Genomic DNA, 25,525 nt, shown 5'->3' on the forward strand with positions numbered 1-25,525 from the left:
GTGTTAGCGGTAACTAGTCTTTGAGACAGATAAGTATCTTGGACCAGAGTAAAAATCAATATTCCTATGCTGATGAAGCTATAGCTAAAGGGTGGAAATTCAATCCCACAAACTGCGAAATCTGGAAAACGCCCATCTATGATTTCTTTTCTTCTCCTCTGGATTCAGGGCAGAAGAAGTACATGCTCAGTAAATGTTCCTTTTAAAGGAGGACCTTCTCCCTCCCACGGTTTCATAGATCTACATGTCTGCTAAAAACCGCCGAGAGCATTAAACTTTAATAGAAGAGGACAGAGTAGTAACCCCAAATGTGTAAATACATTACGTTGTGGACACTCTAAACGACTGACCTTGCCTATGAAGGAGATGTTGCCAAAAGTCAGTTATCATTAATCAGTTCCACGATGGCTTCTCTGGACGCAGAAGCTAATTTAAAGAAACAGTTTTAATGTGCAATTGAGCAGGCGTGCAATGCAGACAGTTCCTGGGGATGGCATATTTTATTTCCATTTGATAAGAAGGAGAAACTGTATTTTTGTTCTGCCTATAAACCAGATGGTATGCCCAGAGGAAACAGACAGAAGGGGGAACAAAAAGCAAGTATACATTCTCAGATTGTTCAATAGAATCTTTGAGTTACTTCCCACTTAAGGCAACTTCACATTTGGGGCACTTTTTAAAATTTATAAAAACCCTGAAGAAACATTATGTGAACAGTGACATGCGTCGGCTTGTAGACTAACGGTGAAATAATCACTTGCCCCGGGTTTGTGGAGAAGCATGAAACGAAGCGTAGGTGGCTTCAGTCACTACAATGCATAATTACCACCTCTCCCAACTTGAGACCTTGAAGCAGGTAATTGCATCTACCAAATGATTTTAATGTGCCTCAGAAGGTAAACAAAAATGTTTTACCAACTAGGCAGGACATTTTCAGAAAACGGTGAACTAATCCACTTTGGGATGGTAGGGGTTATAAAACATGGCATGTATATTTGAGTGTTCAACATCAATCTCTGTTGCTTTCAATACGGGTAAAGCTGAGAGCACTAAGCAGTGCAGTTTCGGGGAATAAGTTAGTCATGCATGTGACCCAGGTTTTATCGGCTACAATTTTTGTTCATTCATCTTCTATTCGTCTATTCATTCATCTAGGATTGGTGAGATTACATCATGTGACACATAACTTTATGTCTAAAGTCGTACTAATCAGTATTTAGCCATAAGTCTTATACTATGTAAGCTTGTAAACAATGTGCACAGTGAAAGCCTTTCATGGTTGGGCAATTATTCTCTGTCAGATGTCTTCCAAAGGACTTTCACCGCTACTAGACACAAATTATCAAAAGTTTAAAAGTGGACTAAAGTGAAATTTGAAAATAAATTGTGTATGGTAATTAATTCACTCTTTGGCTGGCATTATTCTTGGTATAATATAACAAGACACAGTAAGACTGTCTTAATGGCAAAAAATGATATTATCCCTTTAAAATTACAATGATTTCACATATATAAATCAAAAAATACACACATATATACATAGAGAGACAAACAGAAATGTAAAGCAAAAGAAACAGAGGGAGACAGACAGACAGACAGAGAGAACATATGAAAAAAACCTTTAAGGTTTTTTTAATGATTTACCAGACTTAGCACACAGTGTATAAAAAATATCTGAAAATAAATAACAATCATTCAATATACTGTCTTTCCTGATTAAAGAGGATGTTTTGTAGATCTAGAACTCAACTCTGTGTAAATACTATTACTCATGGCAAGTACAGTTTGACAGCATTTGATGGGAATTTTCATCTTGAAGTCTCAAAGGGATCATTTCTGTGAATTACAAAGCATTTTTAAGCTTCTGAAATTTCTGCTAAAAAAAAAAATCAGCTAGTAGCACGGTTTGTGTGGGTTGTATTGCAGTTTACTGCTTTGTGGTCTCTGCTTGAGGCCAAAGGTGAGTCCATAATGACTTAGGGAGCTGCAGTTTGGAGAAAAGGAAATGAATCTTGAAAAGAGGTGGGAGAAGGGGTGAAGAGATGGAGGAGGAATCACTTTATGATTTTTCAAAATTATGTTCTGATTTAGCTATTCAGGGAATGATTAAAATAACTACATGAGCTTTCCCTATTTTCCAAATGTCAGGTGTTAATACTGACCTTAAGTTGACCTTGGTCGGTAACCACGTCTTCTCTAATACACACTTGAAAAAAATCTAGTCTATAGCTCATTTCCCCTAAAAATCTAGATCAGAGTAACTTTGGAAAGATACTAATTGCAACAAACATTGGCAATGGTTTATTATGGGTTCAAGATGGTCTGAAATTCCTATATTTTAAAGAAAAAGACAACTGATTGGGCCTGATATCATTCAAATTCATCATGAATACACAAATTAAATGTTTCTCAAATAAGGAACCAGATTAAAGGGCCCATATACTTCCTAAATGTCAAGACATTTCTAAGTCGTCAATAGCTATGACTGGGAGATATTCGTATGCTGCTGCCTCCCTCAAACGAGGCTATGCTTGTAGTGATTTCCAGTCATAGTTTCCTTTTGTTGGTTCAATACACTCTGAACACACGCATCAATACGGAACAAATCAATGTTCATTAACACGACGTTTTCACCCACTTAATACAGCATGATGGCCCTCAGAACATTCGCCTGTAATCTTCGCAACTCACTCACCAATAATGAGTGTCAAGCAATTTTGAGGTTAAACGGTTTCATAAAAATTCGTTGTGCAGCTGCTAATTCCTAATGGCCTGTTCTGATGAAATAAAATTAAGAAAGCACAAGAGATACGTGAAAGGAAGTGCAGACAAAGTCAAGAGGAAGACTACTGGAATAGCATACTGCTATCAACTATTAGAATTTTATTAGAATTTATGAAGATTAATTGTTCAAAGACTAATTTCTATAAAAAACATGCATCGTTGCTATGTTTAGCAAAATAAACTCTCAGCTGTCATTGGTGTTAGCATGAGATAATAATTTCAGAGTAGAGAGTAAGTTTGTCAAGTTCCTCACGTTTTTCCCTTTGCAGTGACTTCTCTGACTAGCTGAGGCTGTGAGGTCAGCCTGCCTTCCCTGCAGAAAGTTGCTATAAGAACAGTTTCTCACAAAACCTGGAAGAAGAGGTCACAGATCTATACAGAGTATCTACAAACTAACTTTGAAGCTGAGCCACGGGCCAACATGAACTAGAGGAAACCTTCTCTGAAGCTTGCAACTGCCAGATGTAAGGAGATGTCGACCAACACATTAGTGGACTCTACTTTCTCACTGCCACTGCAGTGACTCAACAGTTTAATGCCCCGAAGTTTAAAACATTCAACACAGGTGTTAGTCATTTCTATAAACTTCATTGCAACAAAAATATTTATCGACTACTGTGTGCCAAACCAGAATTCTTGGTGAATAGCCCAATAAAATTGTAAATAATAAGCAGATGTTCAAGAAGATATTTTATAAGTATTTAATAGTCTCATAGCTTCCCATGGTGTTGATTTCCATTTTCAAAAATTGCCTATTTAAGTATTCCATACGTGTGTATGTGAGCGTGTGTATGTGAGTGTGTGCATGCATATTTTCACCTAATGCTCCACTGATACAAAAATGTCCCCTTAAACTGAAAATTGTCATTTTGACAATTATTAAAGTAAAAATGTGCTCAAATAATAGATGGTCAAGTGTTTTATCTTTGCATAGCTAAGAATATTTCTCCAGTAGTATAGCATAGACCATATTATGTTGCAGTTTTCTTATGTTTTATGAGGGCATTGTTTTCAGCACTCATTTTCAGGCAGAATTAGAGCAGTACTGTAGTAACAGTTCATTTGTGTTTTAATATAGAAAGCTTGCCTGAAGATCAGAGAGTGAAACAGCTCCCACTGGTCAGTCTTATAGACCAGGCAGTGGTAACACACACTTTTAATCCTAGTAGCCATACTAGTTTGCCATAAAAACCAGGCGGTGCATGACTTTAATCCCAGCCCCAGAGAGGATTTAAAGTGGAAGGAGACAGCTCTCAGATTCAGTCTCATTCTGAGATCACTGGAGGCAGGACAGTCATTTCGGACTGAGGCTGAGGTAAGAGTCAGTGACTGGCTGTTTTGCTTTTTCTGGTCTTCAGGTTGAACCCCAATTTCTCTCTCTGAGTTTTAATTAATCCTGCTTCACAGTACCAGAGAGGAAACTTCCTGCATTCTCTAGGAGGTGTCAAGCTACTGGGCTAATCATCAACAGGATCTCCCACACTCAGCAGTTATGTCACTGAGGTACCCTGTACAATTATTTTTCATTTGTTTCTATTTTTATCATGTGTGCACATCGAGGCCAGAGGTTGACATGGGGCACCTTTCTCTATTATTTCTACTGAGTTCTTTGAGGCAGGCTCTCACACCTCTCTCTCCGGTAAGAACTCACAGACTGCCTCCAGTCAGTGAGGCCTGGGGATTGATTGGCCTGTCTTTGAATCCCAGAGGAGGAGTTACAGTTGCACATAAACACACCCAGCATTCCTGTGGGGGCTGGGATCTGAACTGTTTTCATGTTTGTTGGTCCAGGCACCGTAGCAAATGATCTCTCTCTCTAGTCCTAGAGTCAATTTTCTTATCTCTATTATGTGACCTCTACACTGAAGATAAAAATCAATGAGGTAGATCATTTCTATATGGTTAGAAGGTTTACAGTATTAACTTGATGGGAAAATGCTCTAGAGCTACCTGAGATATTCTGCACAGAAAACAAAGTTCATCAAAGTTACTGTGCAAGAAAACACTCTGACAATAGTATCAAATAGTAGGATAGTTTCAAAGAAGCACTCGATCTGCTCCTAAATCAGGCATATTATTACATAAAGAAGGTGGAGAATGAACAAATTCAATAAAATTCTTAGAAGGGTAGACCCTGGGGTCAGGGATCTCAACAATAAGAATTCACATTACACATAGGTGGAATTGTCAAATAAAAAAATTCAATAAAAATTATATGTCTAAATCAAACACCAAATAATCAAAACTTTTAATCCCATATGTGTGCTAATTATGCTTGTGAGACTCCTTTACCTGGGATCACGCCTTACCTGCACACTTGGTTCTGGTTATGAGCGGTGGTCCTGGGAGTCCAGTGCCTCCTTCACCAGGTCTGGTGAGCAAAACACGGATCTCATATTCTGTGTCTGGATCTAAATGCCATAACTTGTAGGTTGGAGCATTGACTGCATGGGTTTCTGTCCAAGATCCTGATGTCATTCGATACTCCACTTCTTTCAGGATAATAGGGCCATCACCAATGATGGAGTTCGCGTTTAGTTGGATCAGCAAGTAAGTAGGCCCAACGCCAAGCAGCTGGGGAGGAGCAATGGGTCTCGGTGGTTCTGGGAAAGACAGGTATGTGCACACTCTAGTTAGACAAGAATTTAAACTCCAGAACAGAGATATATTAACAGTAACATATATATTGTAAGTAAAGAAGTTCCATATAATATCCATATGTAACCAAAGGCTTAATAAACAATTTGGAAACACATGATAAATGTTAAATAGCTAGCCAAATCAGGGTTGGTGGAGCAGGCTTGCGATCCCAACACAGAGGGTGCAGAGGTTGAGGGAGTATTGCAAACAGGAGGTCAGCATGGTGACCAGACTGGGGTAAGTGGTAGGACATGTCCCCCCAAAAAAATGAAGGAAAAGAAGGAAAGGAAGGATGGAACAAACGGAAATAAAATAAAATATAAACTAGACAGCAATGATGTAGCAAGTATATTTTAAAGAGCTATTGGTTTTATGAAGGCCTTTAGCCAATTGAGCAAAAGACGCGCATTTCCAGGAGAGAAAGTGGCAAATGCATAGCAGTAAACAGGGATATAAAGCAAGCACTGGAGAGGAGCAGGTCTCCTCAGATGCGGAGGAGGTGAGCTCTGATATTATCTTCTCTTTCTTTATTTTTGCTTCTGCTCTTGCTTTGTTTCTTGCAACTTCAAAGTTCCCACAGATGAGCTAACGACGAGGCACAGCAAGCTTGAAGGAAAGCTGGTGCCATACTCCCACCGCACAGAGTAGGAGATTGAAATTTACACCGAGAAGAAATCCCCAATCACTATATATCACTGGCCCACGTGGCAGCAGGAGATAGGTAATATGTCACTTATTAAGCTCAAATGTCAAAGGGACATTGCAATTTAATTTTGGGAGGCTTAAGATATTTTGCTTGACAGAAACTTTGGAAAATATTATTTCAACATCTGAACTTATGGAATGATGAATAATGCATTAGAGCAGGTTTTTCCCCAATGGCAATGTTGGTGAAAGACTGGGCTGTCTCTGGAGGACTCTACAGAGCTTGCTCTGTCTGCCCAGCCTTCCCACTGGAATACAGAGCATAGGGGCCTCTTTAGTAGACTGTCACCAAGTGGTGTTTCCTTTCAACTTCTGGACCATTCTCGCACTTCTCATGGAGTTGAAAGGTTTTAAAAGAAAGTATTAATCTTAATAAGGCGATAATCGTCCCAAAATTGATTGAAAAATGCATGCTTAAAAGTCATAGGAAATCAGAAACAGGAAAGCTACTAGCATCAGTAGTAGCTACTAGCTACAGTGCTCTGAGCTGGAGTGGGCTCGAAAACAAGCAAGTCAAAACTACACGGAGAGTAACTTTTGAACTATTAATGGCAATACAAAATGGGAGGGATGAATTCCACAGAAAGAACCTCAAGACCGTAGGCAAGTTTAAATGGATCAAGAATTTTCAGATAGGGTTCACCATTTGGGTTTTATTTATGGTTTTTAAAAGGTTACTAACATAAAAAATCCTCTGAATCACAAATATCCACAAAGCTGGGTCAAGACTATCTGGCCTGGATCTACAGATGGACTAAAATTAGTTTTGAGAACGCAACTTCAAAGTTTAAGAGACTAAAAACATACAACATATTTACTTACTACTGATGACTAATTTCTGTATATTGGGTATTTGCGTAATATGAGGGGACTTTGTTATTTTTAAATGGGGGTTGTATATAAAAAAAACAGTTTACAGAAGTAAAGAATAGTAGACAAAAAAATGAGCATTTCCCTATTGGAAATAACAATGAACATAAGTAGTCTCTTCCTATAATGGTCCGTCCATTAAGAAAATAGCTTTCAGACTGGCTGTCAAAAAGTAATGTAAGTTGTGATTTACCAGCCTCATATGTAAAGTGAGAACAACCCTAACTACTGTGTGTTATATGTGCCATAGGCATCCAGCACTATTTCTACAGGAAGACGTTCCTAATGTCTGCTCTGTAAACTCTACCCATGCATATCTTTTCTAATGGATTGGAAAAAAAATTGTAATGGCTGAAGTTTTTTCCAAGGTGAACGATGGCCTGTTTCACAAATGAATTCAGTGAAATTCACCTCAAAAGGAAACACTGGAACCATACCAACATTTTAGAGTTTTCATTTCTCAGATAAAATAAGATAGAGGCTAATTTTATTTTATCTGAAGAAACTGCACTAATTAGCCTGACAACTTCCAACTCAGAGCTTACAAAACTGTTATTAGATGGGAAGACAGATAGGCAATGCATTCTCTACATGCTAAGCTGAAATGGAACCAAGAGATGAACATCCCAGGAAATGCCGTTATCTCTCAAGCATTCTAATTACCAATAAGCTGGACTGCTTCATATATATATATATATATATATATATATATATATATACACACATAATGAAGACATATATATGTCATATATATATATGTCATATATGTGTCTGTTTTCACTCCAGACGGCTCATCTACTGACTAATTTTTGTTACAGTAGGAAACCATGTTAAAGTCACAGCTCAGAGAGACTCCCCCACCAAGCAACAATGTCTCACTCATTTCAAGACTCACCAATGACATGGAGGTCTGATACTTAATTCAATGAATGAAGAGAAAAAAAAACGGTAAATGATTGAAAAATTGCATACCTTACTACCTTACTTAAACTCCCACTGTACGGATACTCGAAACCTCACCTATTGTGTGTGCATCAAATGCTAGATCTCACACATCCAAAGCTTGCCCACGTCCACCAGAGAAAACAAACAACGGAAGAGGAAAGGAGATAGAAAGAAAAGGAAGAGGTGAGGGACGTGGGCAAAGTCAGCATAAACCAGCGTTAGGAACAAGCACAGGCTTTCTGCCATTTCTGTTAGAAACAATAACATATTAAGTGAAATCTGGAGCCAGGAGGCCAACTTTTGAAAACAAAAGCCTTCGCGTTAATGACAATGGTGCGGGAGAATTGTCTGTATTCTGTCAATCATATTTTAAATAAAACGCTTATTGGCCAGGCAGGAAGTATAGGCAGGAAAGCCAGATAGGAAGTAGAGGTGGAGCAAAGAGACTGGGAGTATTCTAGGAAGCAGGAAGCTCCCTCCACCATTCCTGCCCAGACCACCGAAGAGGCAACATGTGAGCTGACAGTTGAAAAAGGTACCAAGCCATATGGCTAACATAGATCAGAATAATGGGTTAATATAAGCTATAAGAGTTAACAAGAAGCCTGAGCTAATGGGTCAATCAGTTTATAATCTTATGGAGCCTTGTGTGTGATTTTTTTGGGGGTTTGACGACTTGTTGGGGTATCGGGCAAGAACAGATACCCCAACAAGCCGGCCCTCATGCTACATGACAAGGTGAACGTGAGTGTATTATTTAACTTTGCACAGAGCCTTTTCACACGTAGACTAACTATCATGGGAGAATCTAAGAAACTAAATTTTGAAAATGCACCAAAAGACTCTGTGTGATGCTGTTTGTGTTATTTTTGGTTTTTGTTTATTTGCTTTCATGACCTCCCACCAAAATAAACAACTTAGAGTTAGGAATTAATATTGAATCTAGTGGTGTATGTAGGTGAAGTAATGAGTTTGATGTGTTGTGTGCCCTGGCCTGAAGAATGGCAACAGCACACTAACCAGGTTGATTTTACTTGCTATGGTCCAATATGCAAAACGAGAGCAGTCAATAATCAAAGACCAGCTCAAAGCGGGAACTGTCACAATATGCAAAACAGCTGAGAAGCACACACATTGGTTAACGGCATGATTATAAGTGAAACTCACATTAAGGAGACTAATATCCCACTACATAGTAAATTTTTGATGTTGGTGGTAAAAAGAAACCTTATATTAGCATATGTATTTTGTTTTTGGACCCCAGAGAACCAGGAGATTTATTTATAAAATCTCTATTCATTTCAATAAATTATGCATGAATTTTAATCAGTTAGCAAATGAACAAGTAATTGTTTTGCAGCAATGCTAATATTCTTCATAACTTAATATGCTCCTAGACCCAGAGGTGTGGTGCAAATAAATCCCAAATGTACACTAGGTATCAAGTGAAGCATGCAATGCTCAAAATACAAGATAAACTTTGCCAACGTTCCCAATTAACTTTCCATTAATGACTTACATTCATTATTCTGGAGCCAAACTATGATGAGAAAATCTCAATTATATATTCAGCCCGCTTTACTTGTTTAGTATTTGAAATAATGTTTAAATGTCTTGAAATCAAGAAAGCCATTATGAAAGGATATTCTCCCTCAATTATTTCTATTATAATCGTTTTTTTTCAGACGTGTCAGTTATCAAAATCCAGTCAATCAATAAAACTGCAAAACTCAGAAGCAGAAGCCAGAAAGTTGGAAAATGTCAGTAACATAGAAAGTGTCAAGACTAAAGGCACTTCCATGTCCAGCTTTTGAAAAAGGTAAAGTAAAAGTCTGTCTCAGTCCTATCTGCCTCCCCATTGTTTTATTGCTTTCTCAGGGGGATAGCTTCAGAAGGAGCCCTAGGTTAGCACTCCTACCATAGCAGCTGTTTGGGCGTCACATTACTGTCCTCCGACCGCTGTGACAAACCACCACAAGCTCAATGTATTTAATAAAACTCATCCTCTAAGAGTCTTTGAAACCAAAAAACTAAAATTAGTAAGAGTGGACAGGAGAGAACTATGGTATCAGGAAGGTTCCTGCCTCACAGAGAGTCTAGATAAAACTTGATACTTGCTTTTCCCGTCTTCTGGGAGCTGCTGGAGGCACAGCCCTTCCAGCACATTCCTGAGTGGCTGCTGTGCTATGACGTCCTTTTCACTTATTTCTGCTCTACACAAAGTCAAATCTCCCTGTTGCCCACTAGTGTAGACAGTAGGGTTTTCATGAGAAACCATGTGAAAGACACCAGATTATGTGACCATTTCAAATTCTCTGACATGACCACATATAGAAAAAACTGTGTTACCACTGGCAGGCCCCATGTGTAGAGAACACAGTAAATCTGGAAGGCATTTCTCAGTTGACTGCAGACATGGAAAGTGGTTTCCTCCCTCCTGGGAGACTGTTCCTGTCTCCTTCTTCCAAGTGGCCAAGAAGGCTGCAGACTGGCACTATTGTACATGAGAAAATTTTACAGCTATGCTGAAAGAAGTGGAAATATAGGAAGTTCCACTTCTATGTAGATATAAGCTTATCTACACTTATATGTAGATATAAGCTACATCTGTATATTTTACCTATTTAATTGTTTTCAAAGAAAACAAAATTAGAGCAGATGCTTTTGTTTTATTTTGTTTTTCAAGACAGGGATTCTTTGTATATTCTTGGCTGTCATGGAACTAGCTCTGTAGACCAGGCTGGCCTCAAACACACAGAGATCTGCCTGCCTCTGTCTCCCAAGTGCTGAGATTAAAGGCATGCACCACCACCAACAGACACAAGCAGATAGTTGCTAAAGGACTACAGGTACTACTACCCTTTGCCATATGTAAACTCTCATGGGACTCAACCTAAGAATATTACATGGAGACAGACTATTTTTTTAATTTCCTAACATTTGATGAAAAGAAATGTTCAGTTCAAAGTCAGTTTGATTTTTTCGATTTATTATTTCTTTCTGGAATGTGAATCCACTTCTAGTTTTTGCTAAATCATAGATTCACATGTCATGTTTGCTCTGTAGTCTACTGGATGTTTAATCAAGGGGGATGCACATCAGAGAAACTCACAGGAGGAAGAAAAATGTTACTGCACCACACTTATTAGCTCAGTTGTGACCTCCCTATGGTAGACTTAAATCATTTGTACTTGTAGCTCAGTGAGCTAGCAACCCAATGGCACTTAAGTATCTTAAAGTCAAATCACAACTTTGAAACACATGCCTTACGCATCCTTAGAAACAGAAGCCATGTCATTCACAACTAGAATCGTGTCTTTTGTACATTAACTATCAGGTATATGACAATAGAATAACTTACATTGGATGTATAGAGTATGCTGTAAGTTGATGCTCATTTAGCAAGGCTTTCAGGTTTCTGTTTTATGAGCTTAACCTGGGCATACTTACAAAACACATAATGCTGCCTCATGTTATCTCATAATACTATTCATCCACTACTTTTTGACACTTGACTTCCCAGGGCTAACATATTCTTTAGGCAGTCACAAAATTTCTCAATTTCCATTTCTGTCCACTGCCTTGCAATATTTACTAATATGAACGAGGTTGCCAACAATGTTCATATATTTCCTTTCACAAAACTTAACTCATCATATTTAACATATGGAAATTCTTAATCTTAAGTTTTAAACACGCTTTATTTGAAAACCCTGTTTACACTTTAGCAGTCTAACTGGTGTATACACACTCAAATTATATCACTCAACTAACTCATAGGAATGACTCACATGGACAACGAAGGACCAGAAAGACAAAGAACTTAAGCAGACCAAATCTGAAGGCTCTATGCCATCAACCACACATCACTCAAAGAGACCTATTGCAACTGCTGTCTTCCCATGAAAAGTAGACAGCTATTCTGAGCTATGGGTAGAGTATGGTTTCCCAGGCACTCAAATTTTGCCCATTAATAACTTCTGCAGGCCATGAAGCACAAAGGCACGGTGTCGAGCAATAAGCAATGACATAGCTGCTTGTGGTGACCTGAATTCCATCACTTACTTCCCCACTTAGACAAAGAGCAGTGGCTACAACTTTAGTAGTACAAGGTTAACCATTTACTCAACAGGCTAGGTTAGTGCCAAGGAGACAGAGAGAAATGAGCATTCATGGACCCAGCTTCCACAATCCCAGACAAGTGTACAGGCAATGATTTCTGAAAAACAATCTTCCAACACACATAAAAAAGGAAAAATGTCTTGGAAAATACAAGCGAATTCCATTCACATCTAGAACTCTATTATAAGGGAGTTTGGAATCTTTTTCAGAACAGTACTTGAACATGAACCACAGTCAATTAACAGTATTGCATTATGGGTGAAGTAGGAGAAACCTTACTATTCTGGCTAGGTTTCTGCCAACTTGACAACAGCTGGAATCCTCTTAAAGGAGGAAGCCTCCGTTGTGAAAATGCTTCCACAAGACCCAGCTGTAGAGCATCTTCTTAAATAGTGATTGATGGGGGAGGCTCCAGTCCATTGTGGGGGGTACCCTCCCTAGACTGGAGGATCTGGGTTCTAAGAGAAAGTAGGCTGAGCAAGGCACAAGGAGCAAGCAAGCAAGCAGCATTCTTCTGTGGCCTCTGGACCAGTTCCTGGCTCCTGAGCTGCTTGAGTTCTTGTCCTGACTTCCTCCAGTGAAGAACAGAGACAGGGAAATGAGACAAATGAATCCTTCCCTCCTCAGCTTAGTTCTGATCATGGTGTTTCATTGCTTCAATAATAAACCTGAATAAGAGTTACTTTTCAGGTACTAGAGATATATTTCAGCATGTTTACCTAGGGTGCATGAAGTACTGGATTAATTCCCAGTGTCACATAAATCCAGGCATGGTGGCGTGTGCATCTAATTACAAAACATGGGACATGGAGGCAAGAAGACCAAGGGTTCAAAGTTAACCTTAGCTAAATGCTGAGGTGCGAAAACTTTCTCATGCATACACATTCTAAATGTCACATAGATGAAAATGGAGAGGAAGAGATATAGATAGAAGTTACTAGCTTTCCTTTTGAAATGGAACTATTATTCACCTAAGCAGAAAAACTAATTGGCATCATCGGGAAAAGGAAATTTTCCAGCATCCAACATCAGGGACTGGGTTCGGTGAAACCCACATGGGTTAGTTTTTCTTTTCTTTTCTGTAATGCAATTAAGAATTGTACTTGGTCTACAAAATTTCTCTTCCTTGTTTTTATTCGCAGCATTCCCGCAAAACTATGAATACCATAGTTACCGTGACCGGATAGTTAGCCAAGATCCGAAGATGATATTTCTAAACTATGTGTATGGGCTTTGCATGTTCCATGAAGAATTCCTAGACTTCAGTCTAGGAATGAAGACGTGGGGATTTCTGTTTTATTAAGCTTGTTTTCTGAGGCTGAAATGAAGTCCTCAGAGAGTAAGATTTACTACTTCCTACTTTGAACTAACCATATAGCTGGCCAATTGTTCTGACATTGATACACAGCACCCACAAAATGTTACTATTTAATTAAAGGAGTTAGTTGACCGGAACAAAAGAACACTTTCTAAGCAATTGCTCAGTGACCAAGAGGCAATCCATGATTTATCCAGCTTGTAAAAAAAAAAAAAAAAAGCCACAATAACAGACCTAACCATAATATTCCTTTTTATCTTCAGGTCAAAGATGACCAATTAAAATGTTTTCTTTTTTAAATCTTTCTCTTAGAAAAATTTTCTGTGATGTAATTCTTAATGTGAATTATACTATGAATCAGAATAGGTGTAACATAATTATACTAAATTATTGATATAATATAATAAATGTTATGTCATAAATTATAATATAATGTTATATCATACGTAGTGGCATTTCATTCTATTTTAATAAATAAAGCTTTCCTGGAGATCAGAGAGTAAAACAACCCAACTGGTCAGCATTACAGGCCACGCAGTGGTAACACACACTTTTCATCCCAGTTGTCACTCTAGATTGCCACAGAAACCAGGCAGTGTATGTCTTTAATCCGAGTGATGCATGCCTTCATCCCAGAACTAGAAAGGATTATAAAATGGAAGGAAACAGCACTCAGGCTCAGGCTCTTTCTGAGGTTTCCTGGAGGAAAGGATCACCATTTTCAGACTGAGGATGAGGTCAAAGCAAGTGGCTGGATGTTTTTCTTTTCTGGTCTTCATGCTGAACCGCAATATCTGGCCCTGAGTTTTTATTAATAGTGCATACATAATGTATCATATATTATGTTATACTGTAGTATAATGAGGTGATATCTCACATATATATCATATACATACAATATCTCACGCATACCTACATATATACATATGTAGTTAAGCTTAGAAGGAAATTCTTAGGCTAAATTTCCATTCTTCATATTAAGGAGTGTCTCTTCATCTCAATTCAGTGTGATGTGTGTTCACACTCTGAAGGATCAGGTTTTTCCTCCCCAGGCTGCTGCTCTCTCGGGCAGCCTCAAGTGCTCAAATACAAAGAATCACTTTGGTGATGAAACTACCCATTTTGCATACTGGATTTTATATCCTATGTACTACCATGGTGTTTCAGTCACTGCGATTTGAAAACATTGTGGCAATCACTTTAATACCTCGTTGAAATAAAAAGGCTCAGAGCAGTGTGGTCTTTTAGAGCTGTCAGCAAAAACTGAGGCAAAATTCACATCTATGGTATAGGTAAGAATGAGGGAACTGTTGGCATATAAAGTTTATTACACTGTGGTATGAACATGAATTTGTATCTCATTTTGTCAATACACTACCCTTTTTTCTGTTTACCATCTATGCAAGGAATTGACTCAGAATTTGCAATTATTATAATAACTTAATAGTTTTACTAAGCATTTCTCAATGTTATAATTGACATGGAAATCAATGACGTGACACGTTATAATAAAATCATAGGGGATCCCGAATGTGTCACGTGGTAATTGATGCAGAAGCCGTCTCTTATTGTAGTTTAATTCCTCAAGTTAGCTTTGTCAGAGCTCAAACTGCTCCCAGCATTTCAAGGAAAGAGCATCCAGGTAGTTCCAGGAATAACAATCAACTTGGTAGTAAAAGTAGAAAAGCCATCAAGTCTACACTGAGTTCCCTGTAAGCCTAGAGACATAAACAGGTCAGCAGATCACAATCTCATCAGTCACCTTTATGAGGGAGAAGAAGAAAATCTATGGAGGGAGGATAGAGGGGAACTGGAACAATTGCAATAAATGTCAATTTATTGCAGTAGCATGTTCAATACACCTAGGGCACACAGTACAGGCTTTCAGGCCTTTCTTCACTGGGACAAAAGATATGGAGTCCAAGAACGTTGTTTATATTCATTTCATATTGATATATATTAAAAGACAACGAATAGCTGGATCTACTAAATTTGTTTTAATTTTTACAATGTTATGATCTTTCTACTGTGTTATAAACAACTATTTATACCTATATATATATATATGTGATGTATATGTGTAAATTCTAGAAAAATATTATTGGTGGATATTCTGAATATTTTACATGTAAAAAATTTATTACGATATCCCATGAGCTATAACCTCAAGTTTGTGGGGTTTTAATGAATTCCACATCAAGTGTAACCAAGTACATGGTTTGTCAACTTGTTCCTGGGTCTAAACACTCTATATGGTGTTAAATCACTGTAATAAAATGTGTTAAGTATATGTTCATGATAAATGCATCATTTGTGCTCATTCCAAACTGATTAAAAATGATACATGAGGTATTCATGCTAACGGATTCTTACACAGATGGCTTCCACTCTCCCCCACCCCAACTATAGTGATTGAGATTACCAATGGAATCAGGAGACACTGCGAACAATGGTGACCCTGAGTTTCAGAAAGGCATGCAAAATTCCAAGATTTACTTGCCCCAGGTCACTAAGACATGTGACCATTAGACTGATACTTTTACATCACTTACATGGGTACAACATAGGTTCTTCATGAAGGAAGAGGCAACAGTTATTTCCTTCTAATGCAACAAATGGCGGCCTTTGGTTTTTTTATGAAAATAATCCTAATGACATAGTAAAGCCAACTAAACAAGAACATTACATAAGAGAGACATGGGCACTGTCTCCGTAAGAGAACAGACGTTATAGAAATATTAGTAACTCTAAGGCAGTTAAAAAAAAGCATTTTCATTTCAAAAAGCATAAATCAATTTGTTAGAAAAATTATACGGTGGAATAAACTAGATTGTTGGTTTATAGAGTCCAACATAATTTTGGAAAAACTTTCATCACATATAAATTCATCACAAATAATGAACAAAGGCAACTGTCAAACATTTTCTCCAGTTGAGAATTCATAATGACAATAATAGTCATAGTAAAACATAAATTATGCATTCCATTGTTTTTTTTTTTCTTTAAGGGTTCTGGATTACCATCCGGAAACAGTGTTTCCAGTGAGAAGAGAATACATCCACTATGGTCATTAATTCAAGGTAAGCTGTTCCTAATGACAGCTATTTAGGTGTTTGGAATAACGATCAGAGACGAGATGACAGATTCCTATGCACTAGTGCTAAGAATTTATCAGCAGGGAAGAAGCGTTTAACAGGACGAGCAATGTGAGCGAGGCTATAGGACGTTTAAGAGACAGAGGGCATCTACTGGAAAGTTCTTCAGTCAAGGAGGACACTGTTCCTATAAGGGACTAAGTTACAGATCCAGGAACTCTTGAGTTTTTTCACGTGTAAGACCAGAAATGTGTACATAAGTGTGTTTGTTTGCATGTGTTCTCTTCTCTCTCTCTCTCTCTCTCTCTCTCTCTCTCTCTCTCTCTCTCTCTCTCTCTCTCACACACACACACACACACACACACAACTATGTCATCTCCTCAGAGGATTCATGCAGTTTCCTCGCAAAATTTGGAGCATGTTGCTTTGACTTTCAATTTCCCAAATTATAAGCTAAACTAGCTTCTTTTCTTTACAGGGATTTAGCCTAGAGTGGGTCATTATAGCAATGGAGAACTGATTACCACCATCCTCCAATTCCATGAATACCTTTTTTGAAGGCCAAAAATCTGTTTCCAATGGCCAGGATGAAATTAACAGTAAAATCAGTAGACAGAATTGTATAACTCAGTGGAATCAGGAGGTAAGCAGGAATAATTATGCAGTGCTGGATAAAGTAATATTTTTGATGATATACTAAAGGTGTTTAATCATGTGAAAAGCTACCAGATCAATAACATTTTACACTAACGTGACAAGCCAGTCGGCCAAAGACCTTTCATTTTCAGTTCCTTCATATACCCCCAACGTTCTCATCATAACAGGATACCAATATTTAAAGTACTGAAATAACACAAACAATGGGAAGTACTCTGATCAGTAAAAGGAAAGAACGCCTAGATTTTGTGGTTTTTTTTTAAAGCTTTCGAGAATTCACACTTAAAGCTGAAGGGTGTACTATTCCTTCACACCGGACATTCCAAAAAAAAACAAAAAACAAAAAAAAACCTCAAGTCTACTTTGACAGATACCATGGATTTAAAAATACGGGCTTGAAGTGGCTCCTAATCCTGAAAAGTCATATTTTCTTTTAACCCCTAAGCTCCATATCACGCCAAAAATTTATCTCCACCAACTGAAAATTTTCAAAAGGAAAAGTTTTATAACAAGAAACAGTATGTTAATATTTTCATGGCCACTGAAGAAATATACACAGAACCTTCATCGATCGATAGGCAAAGAACTGAGAAAGGAAGCCTGCTGTTGACACAGTTGAAGAGGAGACTAGATTGTGTGTTTTCTTGCAATCTTTCTTTTTGCATTTTCATCCAATGGCACTCAGCATTTTCCATACTATAAGTGAAGGACACCATTTCTGAATCCAAAATTTCAGGCTTTTCAATTTTTGCAACATACGTCACCATGTCTGTGTTTTGAGATTGAGTGATGACGTTAACATTGGACATGTTAGGGCAGCTAGCTCACAAATCAGAAATTGAAGAACACATGTAGCATTACCAGAAAGCCTGACAGTTTGCTCAAAGGTATTAATTGGAACTTTACTTCCCTCTCTCAAAAGTAATTTTTGTTTTTCAAATGTAAATGAAAATCACATTAAAAGGATAAAACTCTTCACTTTATTTTCCTCTGAATAAAAGTACATGTCATAAAGATATCAATACCCACAGTTGTCCCAGTTAGGAGATGTTCAAATCATAAGAAAAATGTACTAGGGTGTGTGGAGTATGCTAGACTTTCTGTTTATTCCATTATTAAAAACACCACAGAAAAAATGAAACAGAGGCATTCAATAGAATCATCACTGGGGAGTGATAGCACCCCACACATTCTCATTTAGTACTGCAATTAGGAAGCTGGGGTTGCTCCAACTCTTGAAGTTTTAGTGACCTCAATCCTGCCTCAAGTAGAGCCTAGGCAAGAGATGGAAAGAGACTTCTGAGGCATCTCCCAAAAGGCCAGGCATCCCACCCTCTGACTGCTGGAGCCTAGATTACTTCTTGGGGCTTAAGACTAAGTATGTTATATTTACAATTAACTGGAAAACCTATCAGAGCCCAAGTGCCAGGAATGTGCACACAGAGGTTGCCAGATGTTTCTGATCTGCAGGAGTCTAAATCACTTTAAGCTGTTCATTCTAAGATGTCGCAGAACAGGGCCAAAGTGTCAATGGCACAGAAAAAGCATCCCCTGGGGACTTCCAAATTCTGCAACACAGAATGAGTAGATTATACCAGTGATGTTTGTGACATTTAAATGCACACCATTGGGTAGAGTGTAACAACAAGTCTGCCAAAGGGTAATACACTATGATACTGGGAGACTAATAATTTTTTATTTAAAAAAAAGGTAATAACAAACGAGAGTCTGAGATTTTTATTTCAAATGACCACATTTTGTTGAGCAAAGCCAACAAGGGAAGGGAGTTTTTGTATTTTAGAGACAGAGTTTCTCTTTGTAACATCCTTGGCTGGAGCTGGCTCTGTAGACCAGACTGACCTTGAACTCAGAGATCCACCTGCCTCTGCCTCCCGAGATTAAAGCTGTGCACCACCACTGTCCAATATAAGGAGCTTTTCGGCATTAATATTAAATTAAGTTTAAAAAAATAGAAATAAGTTGGAGAGATACTCTTATCTAGTAAGTAATATAACTTCAGCAAGAGGCTGAGTTGTTGTTCTCTGCCACCAGAGATGTTCTAAAATAAAAGAATTCCATCAGGAGAAGTAACCCTCGGTTCATAATTTCCTTAAATTGATTTCGAGCTACTTTCTGCCTAGACTATAGCAGAGACCACACAGCTTCCTGGAATCTAGGCTAACTGCACACAAGTGTACAAGAGTATATATGAGTGTGCACAGGTACAGGAGGACGTGTTTGTGTTTCTGTTAGTTCACCAGGATCTGGTTACTACAATCACTAAAATGCCTGCCACTTGATTTAGAGAAGATAAGACCAAGTGCCTGTTCCTTTATGGAGAATAAGGAAGGCAAAAGTGGTAGATCTGAATCCTGACACTACTTGGTAGGGCAATACAAGATTACGAACAATACCTTGATAGAGTTTAATAAAGCAGTATGATAAAAGCCAGAGCAATTGAATTGTGGGGGAGGGTAATAAAAAGGTTCAGTCACCATTCACATTTATTAAATCTTCCTATCAGAAGTGATCTTAATACCTCCCGATGAGTTTAAAGAAATCTACTAAGTTTTTACGTATCCATGATGAAACTAAAGCAATGGCTGTGCTAAGGCCTGAGACACAGCCTGGGCCTGGACCCTTAGGCACATGAACCAAGTCTGTTTATCAGATTCAGGTTCCTTAAGAATCAAGAATATTAATGTTTTGTTACTGGACTAGATAAAAAGTGCACATAAAACATCTCTCACCCCATATAGCACATTGTAAATAAATTTTGGTAAGTTTTTTTGATGGGACCTTACACTCAACATGTCTGTTTTATTAAATTTACTAGAGAGAAGAACACATGCCATTATCTCCTATTATATCACTTAGCTACTGGAATAAAACAATGAGTTATAATTATACTACTAAAGAGAAAAAGAAGATATTCTAAAAAATCAAGAGGAGAGAGAGAGGGAGGGAGGAAAGAAGGGAGGGAAGGGAGAGGAGAAAAGAGAAGAGGAGAGGAGAGGAGAAAAGAGGAGGGGAGGGCAGGGAAGGGAAGGAGAGGGAAGAGGAGAGGCGAGGAAGGGAGGGGAGGGGAGAAGAGAGGAGGGGAGGGGAGGGGAGGGGAGGGGAGGGGAGGGGAGGGGAGGGGAGGGGAGGGGAGGGGAGGGGAGGGGAGAAGAGAAGAGAAGAGAAGAGAAGAGAAGAGAAGAGAAGAGAAGAGAAGAGAAGAGAAGAGAAGAGAAGAGAAGAGAAGAGAAGATCCTGGGGACATGCCTCACTGACTGGCAGGGCACTTCAAAAGAAAATTTCAGTGCTTCACTAATTCAATTCCAAACAGATCCCCTTAGATGAGAATAAATGAGGAAGAAAACAGATTATTAAAAATGCTTTGAACATTATTGAAGAAAAGCCAGGGAAGGAGGATCACAGAAGAAAGAGAGGAACAGAAAATATAGCACACTGCAATGCTGAAGATGAATTGATCCACAACTACAGAGGCAGCTACTACTGGCTATTTGTTTTATCTGTTCAGTTGGGAACAACCACAATGTTAATAATAAATGTTAATATATGTTATCACTTCTTAAACTCTCATCAGTGAGTAAATAACTGGTGAGCTTTGAGTGAGACTCCAGAAGCGTGTGTTTGCCCATGTGTGCATGTGTGCCTCTGGATACCAGAAATCAGCACTGCTGGCTTCCCTGTGACCACTACCTGAATTTTTGACACAGCATTTTTCCACTGAACCTGGAGTTTGAGCTACGGTGACAGGACAGGACGCCCTGAGGATTCTTTTGTCTGTTTCCCCAGGACAGGGATTCCCGGCTGACACTGCCCGCCTTGCTCAGGTTTTACATGGGAATGCAGACCAGGTCCTCTTGCTTGGACAGAGAGCCTTTTCCACACTGGGTCACTTGCTCAGATCCAAAACCGTTTTGATGTTCAAGACAAAGCATGGTTTGCTATTTAAGGGAAATAAAAGAAGGGGTGAAATGGGATAAAAAGCAGGGTAGGGTTGAAAATCAGTTCTATTAAAGTGGATACATTGAAGTTTCTGGTTTTTTGGTTTTTTTTTTCTAAGAGCCACAGTAAACACAAGGCCAGCAATAGTGCACGCTTCGATCGCTCAGTGGAAAGGGATGTGCTGAAAATGATAAAGGGATTCATCAAAACAGTTTTAATGTATCCCTCTCTGACCCAAACCATCTGATTAAGGTGCTGCTAACAGGAAAACACGCTATTTTAACTCTTAAAGTAGGAGCTTCAGCATTAGTTGTTTGTACTCATTGGAATTAACAAGATACTTTTAAAATACAAAGATTTTTTTTTTTATTATTTTGTAAATCTATGACCTAGTCGACAAGCACTGTAAGACCAGTTCCATAGAACACTGGAGGCTCAAAAGGATGAAAGGTCACTGATAGACGGCCCAGTGCATTTTTATGAGATAAATTCAATTATAATCGCTGCAACTATTCCAGCCACAACTTAGACATAGAATCCAATTATCCATTTCATTTTCATTTATACCTCATGGACTAGATCATTTATCATGTTTCATGATAATGATCAGAAGACACAAGGAAAGTGATTTCTGGAGGTAACAAATTACCTCCCACATTAGCATAGCTTACAAGTTCCTGTCAACATCCACTATGCAGAAATATGAGGTAATTAAATTTACAATGTGCAGGAGTGTTTGATATGCTACTGGCTTCCTTCACAGCTGCCAAAAAGCCGGGTTGCTAAACGCAGCCAACCTGTTTGGTTGCAAATCAGGAATCATTAGGACCCAGAACTCCAACAGGTAACAGTCTGCTGGGCTCAAGTTGCTGAGATGTATCTTTCATCATTTGGTATTATTACTTCTTGCCACCAAACCATCTATCATGACTGCGTAGACAGGTTGGAATGATAGTCCTGGACCCTCACGTTACTGCTCCTTGAACTCTGTCTCATCCATCTTCTCCGTCATTCCTGCTTCACAGCGACGTGTCCTCTTATGGCTGCAAAACCAAGTGCGAACCAGTAATGCCTTTAACCTCGAGTGCCTCTCTAATGGTAATTGATTTCTCTTTATCCAGCAGCCACTGCTGAGCACAGACGACGCAGGGCTGCTGATGCTGAAAGACGATTTTTAAAAGGACTGATGCACAGAATTCCAACAGTTCTAAGGAGATGCACTTTCCTCCGTTAGGCTTCAGCATACCTCAGCTTTTCTATGTGAATATTTATCCACCACATCTGAAAACAAATGCACAAATGCCCAAAATGTTTTCTCTCTCTCTTCCTCTCTCTCTCACGCTCTCTCTTTCTCCGTGTAAGACATGCACTGTTCAGACCAGAAAACTATTTATCACTGCTTCAAATATGCTTGGAAAGCACCGAAAATTTTAAATAACTTAATATTTTGACACCACAAACCATGTTTATCAGCAAGAGAATCAAACAAAAACAAATGTAAAGTGATATTCATCAACACAGGGATAAACTGTCATATAAACCAAACCCTCTTCCTATTCTTCCTTTCTCCCTTCACAGATGGCAAGAACCTTCAAAAATGATACCAGTGAAATAGTGGATGGTGTACAATAAACTGTCCTGGGCGAAAGTTCTTAATTCAGCTCCATCTGAATGTTGTTATAAAAGTTCAATAAATCAAAATGATCAAAATGCTCCCAATGGCAGGTGGGGATTCGGTTTCCAATTCAAATTCTCTTTAATATATGGCTTCCCTGACACCTCGCATTTCTGTCGTCCATATTGAATTCCAAACACTCTGCTTTTCATCACTCCTGAGCATCAGGCAGCCTGGTCATGGTAACTGCTTTCCAGCAATCCTGCACAAAACCCCGAAATGTCAAGCCGAGGGGGAGTTTTAACACAGGAAAATTATGACAGGTGGAAACTCTTTATCTGCCCATAAGTAAATATTTCCAAACCACCTGCTGAACTGAATGACATTCTTCGAGGATATGAAAATGCTTTGGGCCAAAAGTCCTAGAAGGAAAATCTCACTACACATCCAGACTTTAAAAACAAAACAAAACAAAAAAAAACCTGCTAGAAGAGAAGACAACATATTGTTATCAGCTACAATCAAATCCTGAAGAGCAGACAAAGGTGAACTCTCTACAGAATGTACCTCATTTCTGTGCAATAAAAAGTTTTATTTTTTTAAAAATCAGTGAAAAGATTTTACTTAACATTTCTCCCCCTGTTTTTCTTTGACAAGGAATCTCTACGTAACTCTGGCTAGCATGAGACTCACTATATAGACCAGGCTGGTTTTAAACTTTTGATGCTCATCCAATCTTTCTACCAAGTGCTAGGATTACAGGCATAAGTCAAACAGACAGCCTTTAATTCAGCCAGAAGTTTATTTGGAAGGCTGAGGAACACAAACTTAAACATTACTTGCCTGTGTTTGAATATGCAAATGTTGGTGATAAAGATATTCTAAGCATCCTTTTATTTACAAAATTCCATTTAACTAAATATATGTGCACTTACCATGAGATCTCACAACGTAAAATTTTCTAAAAACAGAAGTTAAAACAAAGAATTTCATTCAGCATGCACTGTGAATTCACTTTGTATGATTCTCATTCAATAACCTGTAGTCAGTCTGAGCATGACACACAAACCCCAATACTCTGAGCCTGATGCGTTCCTTGCACCCGAATTTAGAAGTTTACAATGAAAACCGTCATCTACTTGCTGAGATAAGCCCTTGTACAAGTCTTCTGAATTAATGTCCACAACACCAGATCTCAACTGGAATCTCGGGCTCTAAGTTTGAATCTCTTTTGACACTACACCATGTGACCAATATACCTGCCATAAGTAGGCAGCAGTGCCCATTCTCACCATGCCACTCCTTCCACCATGACCTTTCACCACTTCAAGCTTTGGGGACTGTCAGCCTGCTGAACTCAGTCCCTGAAGTCCATCATGCTAAAAACTATAGAATATCCTAGTCTCCCTTATGACAGATACAAACACACAACACCCCATTTTGGCCTCCTAGAATAGCAAATATATGTGAAGATTTTGGTTTTTACATTCTACCTCCGGAAGGCTTATAGCACAACTTTGGGTACACCTTTAGTTTCTTCCCTGGAAAATACTTTATGACAGCTCATGCTTCATGTTCATCCACAAGAATATGTGTGTTCCATGGCTTTTCTTCTTGGCACATCTAGTTATTTTAGCTGTTAAACCTATCAGTGTTCAGAAGGATCCTCAATGGGTTGCCCTGCCTCTAAAGGCTCAATCAGTGACATTCTTTTGTTCCTGAGGGAGGGAAAAATCATACAGAAGAAGTAAAGAGACAGTAGAAAATGCTGTGTGAGAATGAATGAGGTCTGGGCACCCAGAGCCGACTTAATAAAATACAGATTATGTGGAAATCATCACATAATACATACTATTTCTTTGGTGTTGTGGTTTCAAGAATTCAAAGAATATAGGACTGTTCTAAACTAATGTACCAAGAATCGTCATCAAATAATGATTTTTTTCATAACTAAACAACTTTAGAGGGAAAATTATGTAATTAATTAATCCTATTTCATATGGAAAAATCATGACTGTTTGGGTGCCAGGCACATGAACAAATGATTACAAATCTGAATGAAATAAGACCATGAAAGAAGAGCTGTATTTGGGGGGGACGGAAAGAGGAGAAAGAACTAAGGATGGACGGACTGGGGAAAGGACTCGATCAACAGCAGATTTGTGAGAGAGCCTAGTATGCCCCTGTTGATTAAAGACTATGGGGACAGGAAAGGAATTTCCAGCTGTATTCAAGAGGGAAAGCATTTGGTGTTTTTGCATGGCAAACAAAGGACTGTGGCCAGGATTTCTTTTTTAACTTAATATGAAGAGAAGTCACTTTAAGACATGGCAGGTCACGTAAGATACACTGTGTGTATCTGAAGATGACAGAAATAGCCAGGGAACAAGTGGGGTAATTAGATAGAAACTGTGGGTACAGATCCTTCCTAACAAACACAGAGGTAATCATTGTGCCCCCTACTTTATTTTAATATAATCACGAATTCTGTGTTCTTCTATTTAAATATGGTTCCAAACCATGCAACACGGTAAGAAAACAACAAGATGTTTGCTCTTCTAGGTTAAGGCTCAGAAAGTAAAACTTAGTGTGCATTAAGTGTTCTTGCAAATTATGCCCCAAAGTTAAGAAAAAAAATCCTCTCCCTATACTGCTCAAGAGAAGAGAACACATTTACAAGCCATGCTTTTTCTAAAAGAGAATTCCCAGAGTGAAGATATTGCTGCAAAGAAAGAGGGTACTACAGATCTAAGTGTGGTGGCCATTGTCACCTTTGTCCTTCTATTTACCCTTACAAGAAGCCCCAGTCTCAAATTT

At 38.5% G+C, this 25,525-nt stretch overlaps 1 protein-coding gene across 15 annotated transcripts in view; it reads right to left on the reverse strand.

Moving 5' to 3' along the window:
* Ptprk (protein tyrosine phosphatase receptor type K) overlaps positions 1-25,525 on the reverse strand; it is a 534,789-nt gene that overhangs the window by 212,920 nt on the left and 296,344 nt on the right. For all 15 annotated transcript variants that reach the window (XM_087911293.1, XM_087911268.1, XM_087911261.1 and 12 more), the window contains exon 7: positions 5,094-5,387. In XM_087911293.1, coding sequence (XP_087767419.1) covers positions 5,094-5,387 — 294 coding nt within the window. The remainder of the gene's footprint in view (positions 1-5,093; positions 5,388-25,525) is intronic.

This window comes from Myodes glareolus, chromosome 1 (genome assembly GCF_982192425.1).
Source record: "Myodes glareolus chromosome 1, mMyoGla1.1, whole genome shotgun sequence".
Lineage (NCBI taxonomy): Eukaryota > Metazoa > Chordata > Mammalia > Rodentia > Cricetidae > Myodes > Myodes glareolus.